This window comes from Drosophila albomicans, chromosome X (genome assembly GCF_009650485.2).
Source record: "Drosophila albomicans strain 15112-1751.03 chromosome X, ASM965048v2, whole genome shotgun sequence".
Taxonomy (NCBI): domain Eukaryota; kingdom Metazoa; phylum Arthropoda; class Insecta; order Diptera; family Drosophilidae; genus Drosophila; species Drosophila albomicans.
Genome location: NC_047627.2, coordinates 10,591,375 through 10,617,337, shown reverse-complemented (window position 1 = coordinate 10,617,337; position 25,963 = coordinate 10,591,375). Strand labels below are relative to the sequence as shown.

The 25,963-nt window shown below is 36.9% G+C and overlaps 2 protein-coding genes across 3 annotated transcripts in view; both read right to left on the bottom strand.

Annotated features, from left to right (window-relative positions):
- Positions 1 to 21,272, bottom strand: part of LOC117577609 (syntaxin-4) — a 191,104-nt gene extending 169,832 nt beyond the window's left edge. Inside the window, exon 1 of the mRNA XM_052008433.1 lies at positions 21,269 to 21,272. The gene's annotated coding sequence lies outside the window, so the exon portion shown is untranslated. The remainder of the gene's footprint in view (positions 1 to 21,268) is intronic.
- A 2,446-nt stretch (positions 21,273 to 23,718) lies between these two features.
- LOC117577353 (nucleolin-like) lies at positions 23,719 to 25,152 on the bottom strand. Of its 2 annotated transcripts, none has more exons than XR_007955675.1 (2): positions 25,034 to 25,152; positions 23,719 to 24,205 (listed from the first exon to the last, which is right to left on the bottom strand). XR_007955675.1 is itself a non-coding variant. In XM_034262293.2 (2 exons), exons 1-2 carry the CDS (start codon positions 25,062 to 25,064, stop codon positions 24,078 to 24,080), a joined length of 174 nt encoding a protein of 57 aa, XP_034118184.1. In that variant the 5' UTR covers positions 25,065 to 25,152; the 3' UTR covers positions 23,719 to 24,077. The 2 variants fall into 2 exon arrangements, 1 of the variants encoding a protein (XP_034118184.1); XM_034262293.2 differs by having other exon boundaries at positions 23,719 to 24,220.
- Positions 25,153 to 25,963: the final 811 nt, after the last annotated feature.

The window sequence follows — 25,963 nt, the reverse complement described above, 5'->3', positions numbered from 1 at the left end:
CCTTGGTGTCCACATCTCTAGAGAGCGTAGCATTAAAAGCATTTTTAATTTCATTTTCATTCTTCTTGTGACTCGTGCTTTGCCTGTCGCCTGACAGGTGGCCGAAGATTCATTGTCCTAGCATCACCGATGCCTGAGCCGACTTTTTAATTGTATTAACACGCTAATGTAAATCGCATAATGCCGCAGCGTCCACCCAGAATGAGAAATGGTGAATGGTTCTCTCTCTCTCTCTCTCTCTGTCTCTGTGTCTCTTCCAGTCTCTATCTCTCGTCTCAATGTCTCGCTTATTACATATTTATGTTTATATTTTCTTCAGCCGCGCTTTTAAAAGCGTTGAATAAATTTTAATTGTCTTCGGATGTCGCAATGTTTTCAATGTTTTTGTTGTGCTCCTCATCCTTATTGTTGTAGCTCCTCTTTACGCCCCCGGGTGGGACATTAAAAAATATTGCAGCATAAGGTTCCAACCCCGAAACAAAAAATGTTTCACCATCGCAAAGAACAACAACGAACAAACGAAACGAAACGAAAGAACAAAAAAAAAAAAAAAAAACACAGCGTATGGCCGACATTATGCTCGTACTTACACTTATATATACGATGTTCTTTGGCCCTTGGCCTTTGGCCGGGCAATAGTAAAAGCGAAATTAGCCGAACGCAGGAGGACAACAAATTTTCTACCTGTTGGCCATAAAATAAATTCCATTATATTGTGACAAAAAAGAGAAAGCAAAACGAACACACACAACGAAAAAAAAAACAACACGAAAACACAACATTACACCGAAAAAAAAAGAAAAGAAAAATAAAAGGAAAAACAGAAACAGAAAACCGAATGGAAGACAGTACAGAACGGAAAACGCGCTCGTAAAAATAATAATAATAAAAGTCAAGCCAAATGACGCAGCACGCAGAGAGAGGAAAGAGCGCAGCATAAAGCTCAAGACAATAGCAGATGGCAAACAAAACCGAGAATATGCCACAATTTTGACATTCTAAATTACCAAATCGCCAAGCACAAATTCAATATGCTAAAAGAAGATTGATAAAAACTACAAAAAGAAAATATAGAACTTTGTATTGAAATTAACTAAGCTATTTGTAAATTTAAATTAAAAAGAGAAGAAAAAAATAACTTCAAAAAAATTAAATAAATTAAATTAAAAAAAAAAAAATTATTATTAATAAGCCAAAATATGTGTAACCAAAAATTGTTGCCTACTTTTGGGCGAAAGTTAAAATATTAAAATTTAAATTACGATATTTGAGTGTGAATTGAATAAACAATTTTAATTTCACAGCTAAGCATTTTTGATAGAACTTCACTTCAAAACAATATGTAATTGTCAACAAAAGTAAGATGACCAAAAGATAATTATGTAACATATAGAAAAAAAGAGCAAGCAAAAAATGTTATCTTTTTGTCAGACAGCAATGCAAAAGATGCAAATTTGAATGGAAATTAAATAAGTTGTCATTGAATTCTTATTAAATCGTTGAGTTCTAATTTTCTAAATCTATTTTGAATACTTTAAACCATTTTGAAATTGTCAGAAAGCTAAAATTCTATAATAAACAAGCAAAACTATGAGCAAACAAATTTTAACTACTTTTATGCGCCTTTATAGAAGGAATGGAAACTGAATTCTAGAACGTCACAAAGTGTTTTCGAACTTGAAAAGCATCTAAATGGTGCCAGCAAATCAGGCAACTACTATAAAAGACGCACGGACGCAGGCAAACAACACAAAAAACATTTCGACCAAAACCGAGGCCAAAACGGAGCAGCAGGTGAAGCTGGCAACTAAAACAAAACACATCCCAGCTCCCTTCTAAACACGCTTGCCACACCCCCTGCCGCGCCCCTCTGTTGCCCTTGATGGCAGAGGCAGCGGCAGCGGCAGGCAAGCGCGGAAATTTTTGAGCAGACAATGCGAGATGAAAAATTGTTAGGCCTATGGGACGATAACAGGCAACAGGGCAGCAACAACAACAAGCTCACGAATGATGGCGACCTTTGTTTAAATATTAACAAAATCTCATTCGAAGAAGACACACACACACACACACACACAGAGTTGTTAACACAAGCGCAACGCTAGAGCAAACAAAGAAAACTTTTGGCAAGGTAAAGTTTTCGCTTTATTTTTTTGTGTGATTTTAATTTTATCTGTGTCTTGGGCGAAACAAATATCGTCTCGCACACACACACACACACACATACACTCACCCCACACACACACACATACACTCACCCCACACACACACAGACACAGCAAGATACACACACACACACTGGACAATCATAAAGCGTCGCGTTCACTCCACAAAAGCGCTCGAAGGTAATCCTAACTTAGCTGCGGATTTGTTGGACAAGCGATGCGTGCGATTAAAGCAGCTCAATGCGAGAGTAGTTAGGCTCCTCATTCAACTGTTCAACTGCTCTTCTCCTCCTCTATTCCTCTCTCTCTCTCTCTTTCTGTCTCTCTAGTTGTCAACGAATTGCTTTGCCATGCTGCGGTCAATCCTTGCTGCTTAAGTTGAAGCACTCTCGTCGAGAGTTGGAGTCGGAGTCGGAGTTGGCGTTGGAGACGCAATCACTGCGGAATGCCATGGAAGGGCAGCAAGGCAGCAAGCAAACATTGCAATCCGCTTACATGGCAAAGTATTTGGCAGCAAGGTGGCAAAAGTGTAGCATGCAACAATGAGAACACGCAGCAAAGAAGCAGCGGCAGCATCCTCAGCATGTGCAGAAAATCACGCACATTCTTTAGTAGCCAAGTCGTCAGATTTACAAGTCGGAGTTTGGAATTCTCAAAGCTGCTGAACTGAAATCTGAACTACAAACAGGCTGTCGAAAATCTTTTGAGTCTGCTGAGAAAGTGTTTTGATTTCAAAGAACTTAACATGAAAATGTGATAATGAAATTATATGAAATTTACTTCATTTTATTACGAGTATCAGGAGTTCATTTGAATATTATAATTATTGTAAATTCAAGTTAAGAAAGTAGCTTTGTTCAAGTACACTCACTTTGAAAAGAATCTGAATTACTTTGAATGTAAATAAATATGTATATAAACATTAAATATAAATATAATAACAAATTATTTAAAACCTGTTTAAATATAGTAAATTCGATTTTATCAAAAAACTTCAATTTAGGAAAATATAAAATATAAAATATTTGCGGAACTATATAAACTTATCTATAGTATTAATACAAAATAGATTAAATAAAAGCTTTTACTAGATTATAAAGAATACACATTTGTTCATTATATTTTGTAAATATTTGAGTTTTATAAATTTACTTATAAATGATTGTTCTCTCTACAATCATAGAACCATGCTTGGAGTTATGTTTTTGCACAAATTAATTAATGGCGAAATCGATTTCTCTGAATTGACTAGCATTTCTTTCTGCATTAATGAAAATTATGTACATATTCAAAATATAATAAATTTGATGTAGTTATAAGTCTTTTTCTTCTAATAAAGAGAAATAAAAGCATATGTTTTATTTCAAATATATAAATAATATTTACATTCTTTACGAGATGTCCATTGAGTCGAGCATAAGAACCGTATGATGCATTGGGCAAATGCCATCAAAGAAGTTTGCCTTCAGAGGGAAAACTCGGCTTTGGAATTAACAAATTGACTAGCTGAAGTGCTGCATGGCTTAGAAACTTCATAATGAAGTCGATGATGGGATAAATAATGTAGCAAAAGCTGCTGCTGCAGCTCATGATGAAGATGGTGTGTGATGGCATGTTTTTTGGGTAACTGAACGAACACGAAGAGATGAGAGGGGAAACATTTTCATGTTTCCACAAAATTTAAGCATCACAAATGTTTTAACATTTTGTGTTTGGCTAAAAGTCAGGTGTTGGCCACAAACACATACTACTACCCACTACACTAGTGTGTGTGTGTGTGTGTGTGTATGTGTGAGATTGGGGGCAGTTTTTGCTAGTAGTGGAGTACTTAGCATTTGTATTTAATTTTCATTTTGCATTTGAACTTTTTGCTCTTACCAACCGCTGGGCAAACATGGGCCAAAAGCTTTGGGGCGTATTAAGGCACGTAGCAACCACATGCGAGTGTGTGTGTGTGTGTGTGTGTTGAAGGGAGAAAAAGAGGATAGGGGCGTGGCATGGCCGCGCTCTGGTTGGCAGTAAGCTGAAGGCAGCACAATTGTTGCCATGTAACAGTTTATGTGTCATAAAAACTAGTTCCCATTGAATTTGCACAGCATGAATGCGACAGGTGTGGAGTTAGGTGTATGTTCGAAGGGAGGGAGGGAGGCAGAGAGCAGGATGTTGGGGCTTCGATTCGGGTTGCCCTTGGACAGCCAAAGTGAGAGAGAGAGCTTGGGGATGGGAGAGTAATCATCTGGGCTGGTTGCTGGTTAAAACCCAACGACAGTTGGACAAATTACACACTACTCTATCTCGCTCCCTCCTCTCTCTCTCTCTCTCTTTCTCTGTCTTTCTAGCCACGTGTGTGTGTGCGAGAAAGTTACGCCAGACATGTCCGGGCATGCAAAGCATTTGAAAATGTTAATTAAATTTTTCGTGCATTTCGAAACAAATTGGCCGCAGCAAAGAACACGTGCCAGGATCAAAACTACTGTCTAAAATTAGTATAAAAAATAATATATACATATATGCAACTACTTTCAGTTTATTCTGAGACAGGCAAACTAACATTTATCTATATCTACTCTATATATAGATTGTACCTTATTTTAATATAGTTTCATTCTCTGACATTTATTTAGTGTCTCAGAATTAGTATATATAATATATATAGTATTATTTATACTAATTTTAAGACACTAAATGTCAGAGAATATATGCATATATGCAACTACTTACATTGGAGTTTATTTTAAGAAATGCAAAATTAAATTTATGTATATCCACTTTATATATATATTCTATCTCATTTTATTATATTTTCATTCTGTGACATTTATTTAGTGTCTAAAATTAGCATTTAAAAAGACCATATGTATAATATGGTACTATTTTCAATGGAGTTAATATATTCAGAGAAAAATGCTAGCTAACATTCGATTTATCTATACCGACTTTATATAGATTGCACCTCATTTGAAAATATTTTCATTCTGACATTTATTTATATTTGTTTTGTTTTGCTTAATGAGGAAATTAGCTTGCAGCATGCATTTAATTTATTGGCATAATTTACACAAACGAATTTATTGCAATTGTTTTGTTTACCCATTCCCATTCCCATTTTCTATCTTCTTTGGCCTTAACAAAGTATTATTAAAATTAACAACTAATATTATTATTATTGCTGTCGCTTCTTGTTGCTTCTTGTTGCCTTTCAATTGCAATAGTTATTGTTGTTATTCAATTGCCTGCGAGGCATGCTGCAACATTATTTTGCAACAATTACGAACGACCATGAGAGAAATCGAGTACGAGTAATGAATATTGCGGCTGTAGCATCAAATGTGCATAAATTATATGCAATTTATGCCAAAAGTTTAATGCAGTCAAGAAGCGATGTTCCCCCCTCTCTCTCTTTCTCTCTGTCTCTCTCCCCCTCTCCCTTCTCTCTATTGTTTTAAACAAGCCAATTGGAAAGTCGTTAACTTTAAGAGCTTGCCCTTCCCTTCCATTCCCGGACTTAGGGGCATATCAATGGCTGCGTCAAAGCCAAATTTAACTGACAAAATTGTTAAATTTCATTCACTTTATTGTTATTATATTACCCCCACGAATCGATATATCGATTTCAAAGATGTGTCGTCCGTAATTATCTTTACAACGCATGACTATTGTCTGCGCTGCGTATACGTAATATTATGTGCATTACTCTTTCATACTAATTATATATAGCAAAACGTTTGGACAGCAAATAAATTGAATTTTACTCACAGTTTTCTCATAATATAAATGTGCAAAGTGACATTTTGTAATATTTCTTAAGTCTATTAATGTGGCTGCAAGAAGCCGACACGATTAGAGCACTAAAGCACAAATTCCTTTTTATACCCGATACCCATAGGGTAGAAGGGTATTATAACTTTCTGCCTGCAGAAAATTACCCCATAAAGTATATATATTCTTGATCGCCATCAACAGCCGAGAAGATATAGCCATATCCGTCTGTCAGTCTGTCTGTCCGTCCGTCTGTTTGAACACCTAGATCTCAGAGCCTATAAGAGATAAAGGTATATATTTTTAAACAGCATTTTTTATGTTTGTTACTTGCTTTAGCTGATATATTTTGGTATATTTTGTAGTCTATAGTATATTAAAAAATTTATCAAATATACCAAATATAGCCATTGGTTAAAAAATGAATACCGTAAATGAATACCGCAATGTTTTGCTTTCATGAGTTTCTTACTTGTCATATGTAAAATAGTCTGTAATTTTCTCAAATCTAACATATGTGCAACAAAAATTGTGTAAACTGCAGCAGAAGAAAAGAATATTTGATGTAATAAATAGAGAATATTTGACAGCACATCAAGTAATCGCTGTTTATTAAGCTTTGCCAAGTCGCCGTGTTACTAATTATATGAATTAAGTATAATATCAAGTGTTTCCTTTAGCCTTTTGCCCCACATAAGTATAATAAATAGTTGTTTGCTGAGCAACAGTTTGGTTATTTACTGGCTCAAAGTATAACATTTGCTTTCCGCCGGCCCCGTTCACACACAATTTGAATTCAAATGCAAAGTGCTCAATTTGTTGGACTTTGTTGCATGTGGCATGAATGATGTCTGCAGAGCAGGAGAACAGCAACAAAATGCTGCTTAAGATTTTTATGTTGTGAAATCTTTGTTCATTTCCATTTTGCAGTTTTGTTGCCTGTTTTTGCTACGATTTTCTGGCATTTTACACTAAAAGTTAATTATTTTTATGATCGGAAGTTTCGTTGACTTCAATTAGAACAAGTGGCCCTCGCTCCAAACTCGGACTCCGACTTCGACTCTGTGCCGTAAATGTTGCCTGCTTGGTGTCCGTCATTAGGCGTTGGAGTTGGAGGCGTCCAATGCTGAGCCAGGTGAGCTCTCGGGCTCCTTGGGTCTGGGTTGGCCATTATGGCCAACCTTCATATTTGTTTTGCTTGCCACATTGTTGTTGCTTTTGCTACTGCTAAAGTTGTTGCTTTGGCTGTTGGTCAAAGGCTTTTTATTAGTTTTTCGTTTATTCGCCAGCTGCTTTAACTTTTCCGGTGTGTGGCAGGCACTTTGCCACTTCACAACCCTCCCCTCCCCTACCATCCACCCGAACTTGGCTTGTGTAATTTCTTTATATTTGTGGCTTTTATTACAGTCAACCCAACGTCCTGCCGCCTTGTTGCTGCCATGTTGTTTGCTTAGTTGTGTTGTTGGTTTTGCTAATTTTTATTTATGTTCTTAAATGTTCCCTGCCGTGCCAACGGGCCACGCATTTTTATTAATTTTATTTCAGTGTGATTATTGTGATTAGTTTGTTGGTCACCGCCCAGGCGACGCCTTCTCCTCAACTCAACTCAGCTCAACTCGACTCATTCCCATCTCCATTTTCTTCTGGCTGAACACCTTCTTTTTGTAACTGTAACTGTTTCTGCTTTTCCGCTTTTCTGCCTTTCTGCTTTTCTGGCTTTCTGCCTTTCATTCATTCTCACTCGCTTTCTCTCTCTCTCTCTTGCTCACTTGCTGGTTTATTTATTCGGGCGACGACTTCACCAAAGTCATTTTCATAAATTTCGGCACAAGTTTTCCTCTTTTTTTCTACTGCTGTTGCTTTCGTTTCTTTTTTTCGCTGCTTTGTTCTAAGGAAATTGGCGTCCATAAAACAGACGACGCTTAATTAAGAGAAATTTGTTGAAAAGCAGTCAATGGCGAACCCAATGTCCAAGCCGATATGCGATATACTCTAACTTTGCCATGAAAAGGGTTTAACTTTTTTCCTTGACTCTTTCTTCTACAATTTTAATATAAATATTCTTAATTTTGCGCTTCACTACATATGTTTTATACTTTCGCCTTTCAATTTGTTCTGCCTTGAGTCTTCTGTTAATATTATTACAACACCTTGATACTCTTGCCAATAATTTTAATTAAAATATTCTTCAACTTGCATTTGGTTTATTTTCAGCTTTCGATTTCTTCAATCTTAAGTTTGTTGTTAATATTTTTAAAAACTCTTCCTGGACTCTTTTACCTATGATTATGTATTAATATATTCTTAATTTTCTTCAAATAATTTTTTCAAATAATTTTGTGCGATGTATTCTTAATTTTTCTGCAAATTTCTCTGACATTTCTTTTAATTTCAGTTTTTCGAATTTTTCCATTGTTTTTTTTAATAATTTAATAATTTTTCTTTGATTCTTTCGCCTACGATTTTTATTAATATACTCTATGGTAAAAAAGATATTAATAAAAATCATATTTTTCACATTTGTCTGACATTTTCTTTAAATTTAGATTTTTATTTTTTTCGCTTCAGTTTTCTGTCATTATTTTTACAAATATTCTTTTTCAAATCATCTTGATTAATATGTTCTTCATTTCACACATCTTTCACATATCTCTGATATTTCCTTTAATTTCAGTCTTTCGATTTTTTCTGTCGCCATTCTTTATTGTTTCTTTCGTAAGCTTCACACTCTGCTCTACATAGGCAGCACCTGTTGCGGTGGCAAAAGGCTGCAAATTGCGACGAGAAATAGCTTAATAAATAAATAATGACAGAAACCCTTCGCTGCCATTGGGATTTGGTGTCGGCATTTTCGGTCTACACTAGGACTTGTTAATTTGAACAACTTCGCAGCCGAAGAAGTCGAGACAGTTCGTCAGACATTCAGCCACTTAATCACAGTCAGTCAGTCAGCTATGCAGTTTGTTAGGCAGTTGAGCAATCAGTCAGCGATTCAATTAGTTAGTTATTCACTTGCTTATTTGTCACTCTCTTTCTGTTCGGTTTGCTACGCATTCATCAGCTTTTCGCAATTTTAAAGATGCAATACAACTTTTAGGTGCTTCTTATGGACCACGCCCTTCTGCGTTAAGTGGCACATACGGCCTGAAGAAGAAATTTTGTTTTAAATATTTATATTAAAGTTACTACTTAATCTTGGAACTGAAGAAATAGACGTTGAAACTCAGTTCAAAACATATAGCATACTTTTCAGCACTGAAAGAAGAAACCTCATTTGATATCTTTAAACGTATTCAAACTCTTTAAAAAAAAAAATGGGTAAATGAAATAAACTAATTGAAAACCAGAAAAAGTAATTAGTTTCAATATTTTATTAAACTTGTAACTCAATCTAGATCCAAAGGAATATACATATGTTGAAATTGCAATGAGAAAATATCATTAGATATCCTTGCGCAATTCTTTTCTGATTGAAATAGACACATCTGAAATTAACTAATTGAATACCAGAAAAAGCATTTTTGTTTGACATATTTTTCTTATTTAGTAAGTCAATTGAAAAATGTAAGAAATAAACGTTGAAATGCAGTGCAAAAATGTGTAGCATACTTTTCAGCGTTACCAGAAAGATTCTCATTTGATCTCAGTTCAAATGTTCGATTTGTGTATGCCCATCTGTCTCTCTCTCTCTCTCTCTCTCTCTCTCTCTCTCTCTCTCACTCTCTCTCTCTCAATACATATCTCTCGCTCTCTCTGTCTTTCTCCCTCTCTCATCCTCTGTTCAGTTACTTACACATTCATTAGTTCTTCGTAAATTTAAAGTTGCAATACAACTTTTAGTCGCTTCTTCTGTAATCTCACACATACACACACACACACACACACGACGACGAGTAAGCTATGAAGCCCATTTTGAAAAGTAAATCGCCTCAATTTCCACCTATCAACATGTCTGCCATCTGGCAGACCCTTGCCCCTTGCCCCTTACTCCCCAACTACTTGCCTTCTGCCTGTCCAGAATTGCGTGCGCGTGTGTGTGTTTGTGTGTGTGTGGTGGCTGCTCTGAGTGGGTTCTTCAGCCGAACAACACTTCCGGTTGCCACTTGTGAGCGAAAAGCCTTTCAGCCTTTGAGTGTTTGTTGTGGCAATACCTTGGCAGGCGCATTCGGCGCAGTCAGGACACTCGGGACAGCAGGACATCAAAACTCATCTAGCATATTAAGTTTGCCCTGAGAAGCAAGACTAATGCATACCCTAAGCTCTGGGAATAAACAAATTAAGTGCGTTAAGTGGTAAATAATTTAAACCTATTTCAACTGTATGTCTTACATTTATTTTCCAACACACTCCGAGTCGAGCATGCCTGCTTTGTGGTCATAATGAGTCCAGGGTAGAAGAGTAACACAAAAAATAACATGACGCTTGCAACATGTTTCTGTCTTCCGCTCTAATCGCATGCTCGTGGCTCCGACTAATGCTAACCACATAGTGCAACCAAGCACTAACAACAATAAACTAGAAAGACACACACACACACACACACACACAGACACACACTCACACCCCGCTCGCACAATGCCCCACATGGTTGCAAGTGCATACAGAGAGATTGCACTGTTTGCTTTGACGTCTGTTGCTGCAACAAATTCAACACTGCACTGAACTGAAACTGGACTTGCCAGAGGGTAAGGGAAATATGCTTGCTTTGGCCATTGGGCCATTTACTTGGCTATTTACCACTTGGTTTAACTGTTTAGAATGCATCTCAGCTGCCGTTGCTGCTGAGAGAGATCAACTCTCGGAACTCTGCCGCGATTCGCCCAGCAAACTCCCAGAGTTCTTCAAAACCCGAGTTCAAATATCAAAATACCTCCTTCTCGTTCAGCACTTCACACCCTGCTCTTTCCATTGTGTGTGTGTGTGTGTGTAAGTGTGTGTGTGTGTGGTCTCAAGTCGAGACATAAGTTTGTGAAGTAAAGATGCACAGATTTGTTTCCATATGGCTGCATCTGCTTTTCGGGCTGCCGCTTAAGTAATTTCCACAGTGCAAGGCTTAATCGCCGAAAGCCTTAAGCTCTTGGTCCCCTGGTCCATGTCCCCTACTCTCCCTCTCCCTCTTTCTCCTTCCCCTCTCTGGTGTCCCCATTGCAAAAGTGCCCTTGTGTCCACAATTTGTGTGGCCCAGTGACCGCCGGTCGTCGTGGTGCCAAAGCCAGACGACATCCAATGCCAGTTACTGAGACGATTTGGCAAACAGTTTTCGAAACGGATTTCCTGGCCCTAGACCATATTCATTATGTGCTGACATTAGGCACGCACTCTCAATGTTCTCCTTCTCCTTCTCTAGCACACACCACACACCACACTACACACACTCTCTCTCTCTCTCTCTCTCTCTTCCCATAACCATTACCGTCAGCATCCGCATCCGCACACTAGCTCAATCTGGGGCGAAAGGCGAAGCTCAGTTCTCTTCAGCATAGCACAAATGATGTGCTCTTAGGATTTGACATAATCGATTGCATTGAATACTCCTCCACCTTCGCCCCCACTTCTGTCTCTTTCTTATCTTTCTCCTCTTGTTGCTGTCTTTCGATCAAGCACCTTTCGTGTCAGCCTAACCAAAATCCCATACCGTTTTCCCACTCATTTTGACGCCATTGACAATGCTCTAACATGAATGCAGTCACATTTATTTAGAGTAGAAATTCAATAAATCGAAATTTATGTTAGTTTTTGCTTATCTAAAAAATGTTATCTAAAAACTTATACAGACTTTATAAATATGTTGGCTACTCATTAAGCTTTAAATTATTAAATTAAAGATAAATTTTCATAGTAACTTCAGCGCATGTTTTGTTATAGCTTATGCAATACTTAAAAAATTATTATACATCATTTGATTTTTCAACTTGAATTCTCTTCTTTTCTTTTAATTTGGCAGAGCATTGAAATCTCGTTGCATTTTGCAACTGATTTTCTATCGCATTCTGTATCTTTTGCTTCATCTTAGTCTTATATTTTTTCTGGCGCCCTTTTTTGCCTATCGTTCATTTTGTTTGCTGTGCGCTTCGTTTTTATTGTGGGCTTAAGCGTTTTTATGGCCAATTTGACGAATGACCCCCTTAAATGGGTTAAGCGGGAATAAGCCCGAGGCGACCAGCTAAACAACCGAATAACCTAACGCACGTTTCAACTCTCTCTTCTCTTGCTTTCTTCTTGTCTTTCACCACGTATGCATGTGTGTCCTTTCTTTCTACGTATGTGTTCGTGTGTGTGTGTTGGAGCATTAGACGACCGATAAGCGTCGTGTGGAACGCCTGCCTGCCTGTGCCTAATTTATTCGCTTGTATCGCTCATAAATAAACCAAAATTGGGCGAGCGACAGAAACTTGAACTTGACTTATTGAATTTGCAAGGCAGAGACTTCTTCAATTGCGTTGAGGGTCCTGTTGCCATTCCTATTCCTATTCCTATTTATCCCACTTCTCTGTCTGGCAATGTTCCCCCTTTCACAACAAATCAATTTGCTGCTAACGCACAAATACCGTGGCAACTTTTTCAATGCGCTACACAAATAATTACTGAAGTTAGCTGACGTTTTTGTGCTACAGAAATAGAAAACTCTTTTTAAAATATATAGAAATAAAAACTGAAGTTAACTTGTTGGAAAAGCAACGAAGAAATTGTTGTTTATTAAGCTAGTTAAATTGAAAAATATACAATTCAATTCAGAAGACATTAAAGTTCAATTAATAAAATTAACACTCTTTTTAAAATAAATAGTTAAAAACGAAATTAACATATTGAATACTAGAAGAAGTATTTCTGTTTTAAATATTTGATTCAACTTGTAAGTCAATCTAAAACCTAAGAAATAAAAGTTGATATTCAGTGCAAAAAAAAGACATCATTTGATATACATATTTACACAATTCAATTCTCTTCTCACTCTTTGTAAAAGAAATAAACACATCTGAAATTAACTAATTGAATACTAGGAAATGTTTTTTTATTTGGAAAACTTTATTAAACTAGCAACTCAATAACTCAATCTAGGAACTCAAGAAATGCACGTTAAAATTCAGTTAAAAAATGTGTAGCATACTTTTCAGCGTTCTCCGAAAGATCTTTTTCATCTCAGCTTAAATGTTCGATTTGGGTATACCCGCTGTTGACAGCTGTGATTGCAGGGTATGTGTACACACAAAGCTGCATAATCATTGCGCCCATAGCCAGTGGGCGGGGCTGCTAGCGTTGAGGGGCCGCCTCTAATGCGCGTCTAATGGCGCAAATAAATTTCAACTAAGGAATTTTTATAGAGAGAGTCATAAAACCAAATGGCTGCCAATGGTTGACTCTGCTTCCCCTCGCTCTCCCTTCGACTCTTCCTCTTTCTCTCTTTCCGTCTCTCTCTCTGTCTCTTTTCGCAATGTTCTTGTGTCGCACTGTTGCAAGTCTGTCGCTGCCCATCTATGAGTCTGTCCTTCTGTCTATCTGTCCGTTTGTCTGTGCGCCAATGTATGTACGTGTGTGTGTGTGTGTGTCCTTGTAACGTTAATAGCCTTAATTGAGCGTCTGTTTTTACGCCTGCCACGCCCATTTATTTGTTTATTAGCGCCCGTCAACCGTCTGCCTTTTGGCACACAGCATAAAAAACGTCACCGTGGAATTTTCATTTGGCTTTTGGGATAATAAAAACCCAAAACGTGAATCGTGAGAACCTCAATTACACACAGGTGTGCTAAATGTGGGCGTGGCTCACGTGATGCTGCCCTATCGCTCTCCCCTCCTAATTTTTCCTCACAGCTTCGCTGTGTTTTCTATTTTTTTTTTTTTTTTTAATGCCCCATTGAGATGCCATGATGCAACTGACAATTTTCCGGGCACCTCGAAGTCACATTTAGTTTTTCCACCGTCGCGACGATAAATTCCATTTTCAGCGCTTTTAACGATCATTTCCCAACCATTTCGACCTTAAGCTTAATGAGTTGTCGCCAAAGGTATGTGGAGAGAGAGAGAGAGAGAAACAGAATGAGAGAGTTGCTGCCAATGTCCCTAATGATGCAAACCTAGAACACGCTTTCCTCTTGCCTGGAAAAAAGGGAAGCGAGTTTCTTATGACACTTCTAATTGCTGTCAAGTGCCAAGAGAACTCACAATTAAGAGAAAGTTTTTTTAAACTCCAGCAGTCAAAATAGCGAAATACTTCCCATAAAACGAAATTAACTCTAGTATATAATATATGAAATTATTCATGACTTACTACAAAACGTAGACAAGAAACTTGCACTAATTTTATTTAGTCAATATTTGAAATTATTAAGTACAAATTTAAAATGCCTCTTCTCAAATAAATTAGCACTTAAAATTAGCAAATAGAGTAGAAGCATTTTTATACTCTAATAACAAAGCTACACTCAAGTGTACTCAACTATGACAATTTTAAAATATAGCAAATTAATATACCACAAAATACTACAAATATACCAAAGGTTATATTCGGTATATTGTGTTCAAAATATACCTGATTGGCGTTTTCCTCATCTAACATTTTTTCTTCAATGACTTCGACATTTTTTATCTGATCGCAACCGAATTTTCAAGAATCACAAAAACAATAGTTATACTATGTGACGGGTAAAAAAACCAACTATTACTAACTAACTATTAATCTTTAGATACCATAAAACATACTTTATTTAAGGCCAAATATTATATCTTTAAGCAAGTTACTCTAACTTAATATTTGCAAACACTTCTGTTAATACTGAAAACAGAAAAATGTCACCTTAAATATAATTTGGCGTAGACAATCTGTAATTTTAAATACTATAAAAAATTGAAGCACAAAGTGTTACTTTTTATAAAATTATTTATTACACATTATAATTGGTGCTACCTTAAATAATATAAATAAATATATTTGTCAATATATTTGTTATTTTAATAATATAAACATTAAGGTTAAAACTAATATAATACAAATAAACATTAAAAATTGCCTTTAATGGAAAAACTGTTTACTTTCCACTTAATTTAGCATAGAAAATGAGGCCAAAACCTTTTGAATCTTACGATTTTAAATATCATGAATTATAATTTAATTGAATTTAATTTTATTTATTTAAAATTAACACATATGACATTAGGTTTAGAATATATAATTCTGTCGAAGTAAATTAAAATTATTATTAAATTTGAAATCGTGTTTAAAATATATACAATAAATTCAATTATTAATAAATAAATAGTGTGAAATTAATTAGAACTTGACTTTACCCTTTGTAATTAGTTCAACAGTTTTTCTCTCTTTCTTCATTTTCAAATAGATCGCAAATACTTTAAAATATTCAATTAGCTGACCTATTTAACTATAAGATAGTAAACGAAATACGAAAGCAATTCGATTGAAGTGAAATGCTGTTAAAAGTTAAAAGACGCAATTGACAATAAATGTGCAAAATGAAAATAATGAAATTAGGCAAATGAATGAATGAATGAATGAATGAATGAATGAATGAACTGTGAGAGGCAGCGAATGCTGTACGCCCTGAAGGTTGCCAAACTTAATTGAAATTTACAAATAAATGAAATAACGAGATAGCATCGGAAAATGTAATTAAATTTTTGAGAAATGGCCAAAAAGTTGAGAAGCGAAATCAATCTTCTCGCTGCAGTTTAAAGTTGCAATTTTCCTCTGCTTGTGTGCGTATGTATATGTGTGTGTGTGTGTGTGTGGCGTGTTGAAGAAACAGTGGCAAAGTGTTTGGTAAATCCATTAAAATTTTTAAATGCAACGTTGGCACTTTTTTCTACTAATTTCGCAACGTGCTGTTCACACGCCACCAAATGCAAGTGTGTGCGAAAGTGTGTGTATGTGTTTGTGTGTGTGTGTGAGTGGATGTGTGTGTGTGCTGGTCGGTCAGGTATGACGACGACGACGCCGCTGGAGTCCGGCGATGCAGCAATTTGCTAGTGAGTCAAATGGATTTGACCTTAGCCACAAAGACGACAAGCGGAGGGAGGGAGAGAGCAAGAGATGTAGACAAAGCACATGAACTGGCCAGGAACCAGCAGCCAAGCTGCACTAATGCTTAAGCTGATTTTAGCAGACACACACTAGCAGAGCAAGAGAGGGGGAGAAAGAGACAGAGACAGAGCGAACAGACTTCATTTGCAGGCATAAGCAAGAAGAAAGGTTTGGAGTAATCGAGGAGGAGGACGAAGAGGACGAAGAGAGTGAGCAGCAGGTGACACTGGGCAAGTGTCACGTAATGCAGCGCGGCAAGCGCATTAACACATTTACACACACACACACTGACTGAGATAGAGATAGAGAGATAGAGAGATAGAGAGCTAGAGAGAGTGAGGTAAAAACAATAACAACAAATATGTATGGGGGCAACAAACGCGACACTCTTAAAAATCTTTGCAACTTTCTTTTACGCCAAAAGCAGCAAATTTCATTTAACACCCAAAGCTCCAGACAACGAGAAAAAGGAGCAGCGTAAAACAGAAAGAGAGAGAGAGAGAGAGGGGGAGGGAATGAAAGAGAGAGAAGGGGACAGCTAGGTATGTACAGTGAGTGCGAAAAGTGCATGGCCGCGAAATTAAAAAGGTCATTTGGTTGCACTTTGGGCATACCTCTTTTTAGCTATGTGTGCAACTTGGTCAATGGGCAGAGCACAAAAGCGAAAGAGACAGCAACAGACAGAGACAGAGAAAGAGAGAGAGAGAGAGAGAGAAAGAAGCTGTTAGGAATGAGGTGCAAATAAAATAAGTCTGCAGCTGGCAACGCGGCATTTGGCGCCGCTCCAAATGAGCAGCAATCCAACGGCGCGTGCCGAGCGCGAACAACTTTCGATGCGACGGTGCGAAGGGTGGGGGGGGAGTAAAGGGAGTGGTGAGAGTGGAATTGAAGAGCAGCTTGCAGCTTGGCAGAGAACTGTGTAACACTGGCCAAAGATGTGCCTGACATTGTTGCCGCACAACAAAAGCCAACTAAAGTCAGCTGCCTGAAAGTATGCAACGAAATTTGTAACACATCGAACAACTAATTCACAGACGCATTATATAACTTTGAAGACGTTAAGGTACTTTTTATGTTGTGCAGAATCTTCACTTAATAAATAAACAAAAAAAATACAAAAAAATTTGATTAAAGTTTGGTCTGCACATGTTTTCTGTTGTATGGAGACAACGACTCGGGTGAATTCTATTAAAGAACTGACGATTATTTCTTAAAATCCTAGGTCGCAACAATAATTGCTTATTTCTGATTTTTCTTCTTTCGAATTATTTTCTATTTAGATATTTAATGTGAGATGCATTTTATAATCTTATATGTGGGTGGATTTCATGATCTAACCCCCAAATTAAACTGTGTATTTGTAGGCTTCTTGGCTTAAACATCTATAATATGTTGTTTCTATATTGTTTGTGCTGCTTCTTAATAGCTTAATGAATCGTAATCTTTTTTTATTTCTTAATAAAAAATTGGTACAAATAAATAATATTAAAAAAATATTAACATAACTGTCTCACAGACTTATTAAATGAATTCCCATTTAGTTTAAAATTTGTAAATATTATTTTACTTAAAGTTACTGTAGGCTTAATTAAAATATAAAAATTTCATTGTATAGCTATCAATAAAAAATTTAAGTTAAGTAAGAAGCAATCTGTATGACTAATTTATATTGCAATTTATTAAATTTATTGTATTATATTCGCATTACATTTAATAAAACGATTGCTGAATTGAGAATACGCCACACAGCTAGCTAATAACGTAATTAATTTCTGTACTGGTATTTTTTCCTTAGTGCATAGGAAAAGCTAAAAAAGAAGTAGGAGAAAAAAGGGCCTAAAGTAGCTTATCGGCCTGCTGGCTGGAAGAAGTCGGGACTGTGCAACTCTTGGGGACCGATAAGAGAATCGCAATGTTATTAAACTAATTGAAAGACGATAGGCAGCCCCAGCTGTGGCTTTTCTTCCCCATTGCCTGGCTGGGTCCTTGGCTGGCGCCTGGCTAAATGCTGGCTTATCCTTATCGCTGCTACGACAGCGAACAGTCCGAGCACCAACAACAACAGAAACAACAACAACAGGGATAAGTGGAGAAGGAACAGCAAATGGTAGACATGCAAATTGCGAAGCTTGTGGCACATTTGCATTCAGCGGCAATGCGTTGACTTTTGCCGGACAAAGGCAAATGAAAAGCAAACAATTTTCCAGATGGTAAACAAAAATTAGCGAAAAAACCAGCGACAATTGTTAAGCTGATGGGCTCAGCAATATCTTCCCTCTGCTGCTTTTTAACGACCAAAAGGGTTTCGCAAAAGGGATCGAAGCAAATTACGTTAAACAAATTCGACAAATAAAAAAAAAAAACAAGTTAAACTCAAGATCCGCACGCATTAGTTGAATTTAATAAATAGATCATAGCTAAAGTTAACATTCCTAACATCCGTGTTCTGGGCTGCACTTTCGCTGCAATTTCGTCCGTGTTTGGTTGCTACTTGAGTTTGTTTTCCTTTTTTTTGTAAGGGTAAAACACACTTAGTTAGTTCGCACCAAATTGAATTGCTACTCGAGGTAAAGTCAACGGCTTCCGCTTTCAAACACTTTATAGTTCATTTTCTTATTTTTATTTCCTTTTTCTATATATCTTGCTCTCTTTTTTGCGCCTTGCTTCTAACCCAAGTGTTGCTTTTGCCGCTCGTTGACTTTCTTTACACACACACACACATACATATCATAATTTATTTGCGTATGTGTGAGCTAAGCAAAAGTGTTAAGTTGGCAACACGAAAAATTGTGCGCGCCGCAAGATTTTGGTTTTCCACATTTCGCTTCCCTTTCGCTTCCACCCAGCTGCCCCCACCTCGCTTCCACTCCACATACACACACACACACATACACAAACAAAAAATGAAGCAAAATGCCACAAACAGGACAGAAGGCGGAGGTCGTCGAAGGATGTGTGTAGTGTAGTGCGTGGCCAAGACGCACAGTGAGGCGATAACATTTTAAAATGTAAACAGCCCAGACAAATATGTGAAGTTGAACTAACCCGAAATGTGAAATCGAAGCAAACACGAACTGGAAGTAGACGTAGATGGAAAGCAGACTTGAAAGAATTTCCACAAATGGAACTGGAAGCGGAGCTGTGGAAAAAGGACTGCATGTAATAAAAAATGGAAACAAGACTGAAAGGAACTGGAGTGGGAGTTTTTCAAATGGAATTCGTGTAATGGAATATGGAAGCAAGTCTGTAAAACCAATTTGCAGTAAGGAACCAAAGACAAAACTCACCAATATAGTTCCAAATGGAAGACGAAATGATCGAATTGGATAGCCGACTGGAAATGAAGAGGAATTTGATTTGAATTTGGTTTGAATAGCAAAATTCGAAATGCAAATAGATCTAAGAAGGTAATTGAAAATAAAAGTGACTCTGAATAAACAACTGAAAAGAGATCATAAATACAATCAGTCGATCGAGCTGGAATACTCACTGGAAAGGAAAGTGCAAAAGGAATATGATTTGTAATTAAAGAGGTAATTGCAAATGGAACTAAGTTTGGAAAGATATTTGAAAGTTGAGTGAGAAATTAAACAAGATGCAACCTCTTCTATTCGCTTCCTCAAACGATGAAATTGGAATAGCAAATCTAGAAAAAATGGAAGTACATCAAAATATGTAATCGGAAAAGCCATTGGAAGCAAGAGTGCAATTTAAATAATAAATGGAAACATTGAATGAACGAGACAACTAAAATGGAATAATAACTGAAAAAAAGACTTCAATTTATATCTGCGAGTGGAAATGGAAGAAGATCTAAAGAAGTAATTGCTAATGGAAGTGAATGTGTGAATGAGTGAGATATTAAATTATCAAAAAGATTAGAAATGCAGCAACAAATAGAAATATTTCATGAGATAGGTAAGTGAAATAGCAACTGAAAAGTCTTCGCTTAGAAAACGGATAATTTAAGAGGAAAGTCACTATGAGAAACTAACGAAAAGTGTGACTGGAAGTTAAGCATGAACTCAAAAGAAGAGAAAAGATAGGGTAGATACAAATTAAATTCGATGTAGAATTGAACAAGAAGCTATAGTGAACGTATTTGCAAGCTAGAAACAGTAATCAACTAATGCTCGTAATGCTGAATGACTTTCAAAAATGGAAATCTGTTTGATGCGGATCTTAATGAACTAAGTTGAGTGTGTAATTCATTAGCATTCGCTTGACAAATGGAACTGAGGCCAGTGTGCGTAAGAGGGGGCGTTGGGGGGGTTGGGGCTTGGATTGCGGCATAAGTGGATTACCGTATTAAGTTTTTATTATTAGTCTAACTGGCGATGGCGTCGTTGACTTTGGGCAACTCTCGACAAGGACGAGGACGTCAACGCTCTTGACAGTTAACAAGTGTACTATGAGCGGCTGTCTGAGTGAGAGTGTGTGAGTGTGCGAGTGTGTGAGTATGTGTGTATGTGTGTGTGTGAAAACTTAAGCTTCTTACAGCTGCAAATTAAGTGAAAATAAGAAAATTAGCTTAAAATATTTGCTGCGGCCCCTTCAATTTCATTTGCCAGCTGAGCCTTTCGACCGAGCCCCGGAATCGGATTATGCTTGTTGTGCGCGAGTGTGTGTGTGTGTGTGTGTGTGTATGTTGTGGTGTGGTGTGGTGTGGTTATAGTGAGTGCCAGTTAATAATTAGATATGACAGGCTGGGTAGTCAACGACATTGAGATCGCAATGCCAATCTGCAAATACTCAACTGGAGAGCCATTAAAATTTTTGGCTGGCGACGCTGAGCGCAAAATTCTCAAGACGTTCATTTGGTGGCAGGACGCCAGGCATAACTTTCATTTATGAGGCCGCCCCAGTTCGCATATTATGCGATGTACTCTCGCTCTCTCTTCCTTTCCTCTATCTCTCTCTTTCTCTTTCTCTCTCGTCTTGTCGCGCTGCATGTGCATAAAGTTTATGAGGCACTGGCGATTGCAAAACTTTTCAACAATGGCGACAAAAGTTTCGCTTCCTGCGCAGCGGCCCCCCCCCCCTTTCCCATCCCTCTAGAGATGCTGCTTGTCGCCATCATCATCGTGGGGAGGAGGAGGGCAACAACAGTGCGTTTAACTAATGACAAATTGCAATCAAAGTTGAGTGCGAGTAATGTCAAGTGCAGTCCAACTTCAGGAACATCGATTCGCCGTATAATTCCCAAGCACTTCTAGCCAGCTGTGACAAGTCTTTCTCTCTCTTTCGGTAGCTGCTTTTGTGGCCAGCTACTGTCATATGTCTTAGCTCAATTTATATATATAATATATGTATGTATGTGTATGTGTGCTGCGTGTGGTCCTTCAAAGGACAACAGCAATGCAGAGCAAAGTTAAGTGGCATGCAGACATTGAGGCAGCAGCAGCAGCATTCTAGAGCTCGAGTTTTTGTCACTGACCATAAGCAAACACGCACACACACAATCAAACACATCAAGAGCAAGGGAGACGTAGGCTTAAAATTGTCAACTAAGCTGCTAAGTTGTCGACCAAGTGGCCTTCATGCCTCTCCATGCCTTCCCTTCCCTCGCCTCGCCTCGCCTCGTCTCGTTTGCGACATTGTCATTTGTTTGCAGCTACTCTATTAGCCGCATTTTAATTCAGTTACTTAAGTTTAGTGTGAACACAACAATTTCATACTTGACGAGACCCACACACACACACACACACGCACACACACATACAGTGACTAACTGGACAGAGACAGAGACAACTCGAGGCACATGCGGCGTATGCGCAATGCCCCAAAAACTGCTGCTGCAATTTGAAAATTTGCTTCTCTTTGTCTCTGTGTCTGTCTGTCAGTCAGTTGCCGCATTGACCTCACATTGTCACAGCTAAAGGACCACGCCCAGTCGGCAACCGCCCCCATCTTACCTCCTACTGTTGCTACAGCTGCTGTGGTCAAAGGTAAAAAGTTTTGTCAAATTGAAAATGTTTACTGCTTCGTACTTTGCAGCAACTTGCTCGCCAGAGGATGAGTTCAAAAGCTGGCAGTCAGTCGTTCGAGCGGCAAAAACATCTTAAATTAGATACATTTTATCGCTACACATGAGCTGCTCACACAGCTGGAGAAGCTGTGCAAAGTTTTGGAGAGATATTTATTACAGGACACTTCATGTGCAGCAGCAGCAACAGCAACAGTAACAGCATCCACCAGCAAAAGGGCATTTATAGCCAAGGCCTCACTCACTTTCTGTGTGTGTGTGTTTGTGTGTGTGTGTGTGTGTGTGTGTGTGTGTGTGTGTGTGTGTGGCATGTCAACAGGCATTTAATTTGATTTTAAATCTCACTCCATAGCAGACGGCTTTCTTACCAATTCTCGCCAATTTCTTGCCCTTTTTTTCAGCTACTTATACAACAAGGAAAGAAGCTACAATCGAGTGTGCTCGACTTTAAGATACCCGATATTAAATTTGAATAAAAGTGCGTTTTTATTCATATTGTATACCAAATTAAAAGCGTATATTTAGTATATCGATATAGTGTGACATTCAAAATATACCATACAATACAAAAATATACCGATATACTATACTATGGTATATCGATATACTATTACATTGAAAATATACCATTGGGTATAAAATAAGCCACATTATCTCCCAAATCAAATAGCACTCAATTGAATAATATACCAAAAAATACAAAAATATACCGAAGATTATATTTGATATATTTAAATACTATTACATTCAAAATATACCATTCTACCATCCTACATACGTATATTGCTCTATCTCTTAAATTCTCTGAGATCTCATACTTGACGCTGCTTAAGAATATATATACTTTTCGGGATCAAAGATAACCCATTCTTCCTGTTACATACATATGTACATACATTACCTACAGGCACAAAATTATAATACCCTTTTTCCCTATGACTAGCGGGTATGAAAAGCACTTCACATTATATCATCAGCCGTCACTTTGTTCCCTTTTGTTGATCAGTCAATCAATACTTGTTACATTTCCTCATCACAAGTCACATGTCTGTCCATCCATCCAACTGAAGGCGTCATTATGCGACCTCAAGCATGCATGCGTCAAGTCCACGTTTATTATCACATCTTCGTTGGTCACAAACACCGCAAGGACTCTAAGGACAAATTTACAAAATATATGGAGGGTAGATTCATACATTAGCTTATAAAGCTATTTACAGATATTTTATTTCATGGCATACTTATTTACCGTTTGCTTTCTATAAAAAAAGAGTAATATAAATTAAGCAATTTATGTAAGTTATTTGTTTTCTTGGTATACACAATTTACATTTTTTTGAAAATTGGTGTAATAATTATTGAAATTTCTAGTTATGTTGAAGACATTTTAAATATTTACATAAATATTTTGATTTTGTATTTTTACACCATTAATTGTGCTAATTTTATAGATATTTCTCATTACCTTAAGAGCTTTTTCTTTATTCTACTTATCAAAGTTATACAAAACTAGCTTCAATGATTTAATTTCTTAAATTCTTTCAACATTCTTAATACTTTATTACAGCCATAAATCCATTTCTTATTTTTATTCAGATTTTAAGATATCTGTTGCTTTATTTAATGATAATACATTAGTTATCCATTTAATATTTAATAATTAATAATTAACGTATTTCCATGATTATTTTAACGATTTAATTTCTAATATATACTGAGTTTACACTGATTAAATTGTCAGACCATATCTGGAACATGCACTTAAATAAAGTTTGCATCTATTAATTAGCATAATTCAGAGCTAACTTTACTTATTTAAATTTCAATGTTTCTCTACCTTTATTTGATTTCACTGATTTTTATTATTTTTCCGAAGTTATGTAGGATATCGACTCGTTGAGTTTGTTTGCATTGCAGCAGCAGCAAATCGTTGTTGTGAATCACGTTGCTGCTGCTTTTCAGCATCAGCATTAAAAGGCCCTGGCCTCGAGCTATTTAAATGGCATTTTCAGTGAGCAGCGTGAAGAGAGCGAGAGAAGGAATGTAGGGGAGAGGAGAGGAAAGGAGAGAAAAGAGAGAGAGACCACATATGTGCACACATGTATCACATCAACGTCAACTGGCAAAACCAAAATCAGCAACATAAGTTCCAAGCGCTGTCGTCAGCGTCCTCGTTCTCCTTCTCGTCCTTCTCGTCCTTATCGTCCTCGTCGTCGTTGTCCTGTTCTGCATCATGGGCGTCAATCAAATGCAGAAGTTTAACTGCAATTGCCAATGCTATTGAAAATTGAACATAAGTGTATATAGCATACATATAGCTGGTGTGTGAAGTGTGCGTGTGTTGGACTAAGAAAGTAAGGTAAAGAAATTGGCGCTCGGCGCAGCATCCAAATGAATAGCAAGGACGCAAATGAATCTCTCATTCTGCATGGATATGCAAATTGAAGTGTGCAGCGCCAAGCCAAGCAAAAATGAAATCAAGCGACGTCTGCGTCTAACTGTTGCGAAATTTTGCGCGTTTCGATGCGGCGCTGCTGTCTTACCTGACAGACGGACAGACAGACGGACAGACAGACAGACAGACAGACAGACAGACAGACGGACAGAGACTGACGGCACTTAAGCGGAACTTTTCAAGTGGCAAGCTGCATGTCGCTTGCTGCTTGCTGCTTGTTGCCTGAAACAAAACAACGCGCGCGCATTGTCAGCAGAAAACTTCATCGACACGTGTGTGCAACGAGTGCTGCTTCTGCTTCTGCTGCTGCTGAGCCAGAGGTGCACTATAAAAATGGGAAAATTATATAGCGTGCTTCTAGGCGCACAGCTGTGGGGCATGCAACGCCACAAACTCATCAGCAGCAGCAACGAAACAACAATCTCAAAAACGTCGCCTGCACGTACTCTTAAGTCATATATTATCATAGTCGAGGAACGAACTGAAGCTGAAGGGATCATGGACAGAGGGCGGGGGAATGCGGTCGGTTTGCTTGATTGAGGCAAGTGGCAAGATGAAAAGATTATGCTGAAAGGTAAATGAAACTGCTGCTGCCACAGCACAAATAATAATCCGAGGCTGATGATGAAACTCACATGCCCTCGCATCGACTTTCATTTTAGCCATCACATTTTTTCTTCTTCTCTCCTATCTGAGGGAAACTTGAGCTGCAGTCTCTCAAAATAATAATTCATTATGGATATTTGTAAATGAGTTGCTGCTGAATGAAATGAAAGAAAAAATAGCAAAGGTTGCTGAGGAGACATAAATAAATAATCAATTCAAAAAAGTTCTTAATTAGGACAAAAAATATACAATATAAAAAAGTGAATAAATACTTTGATATTGATGTATAACAAATAAAATAAAATAAATTATATGTATAAAAAGAAGTCGTAAAAATTGACAACTAAATACAATAACATTTAATATTTGGTTTAATATGTGACTTTGTTTTTTAAAAGCATTTCAAAAAATTTCATGTTATAATAAATATAACAAAATTGATTTCAAGTCTTGTATTACTATCAGAAAGGAAACAAAACTATTGCTTCAAAAAAATACAATCAAAATTAAGTAAATAGAGATTTTAATTATTATTATTTTCATTTTTTTTTTTTTTTTAATTAATGTTAAATTGTCTTACAAAAGTTAATTATTGTTTTCTCTATTTATTTAATAAATGTGTAACAAAAATATTTGCCATAAATTTGCCAATAAAAAAACAACATTTCAATATTTTTGTCTGCTGTAGATTTTATTTAATTTCTTTCTGATTATTTCAATTATTTATTCAATTAATTAATAAGATAAAATAACCATATAAATAATAGATTTTAAAATAAATGTAAACCATTTTATACTAAAATAAGATTCCCACTCCATACTTTTAGTAATAAATGGTAAGTATCTAAAAGTAAAATAAATCCTACTTCGAACAAAGTAATTTAAATGAATTTGTTTAATAATTTTAGAAATTAATCTTAAATATTCAACAAAAACATAAAATTCAAGACTTTTCCAAA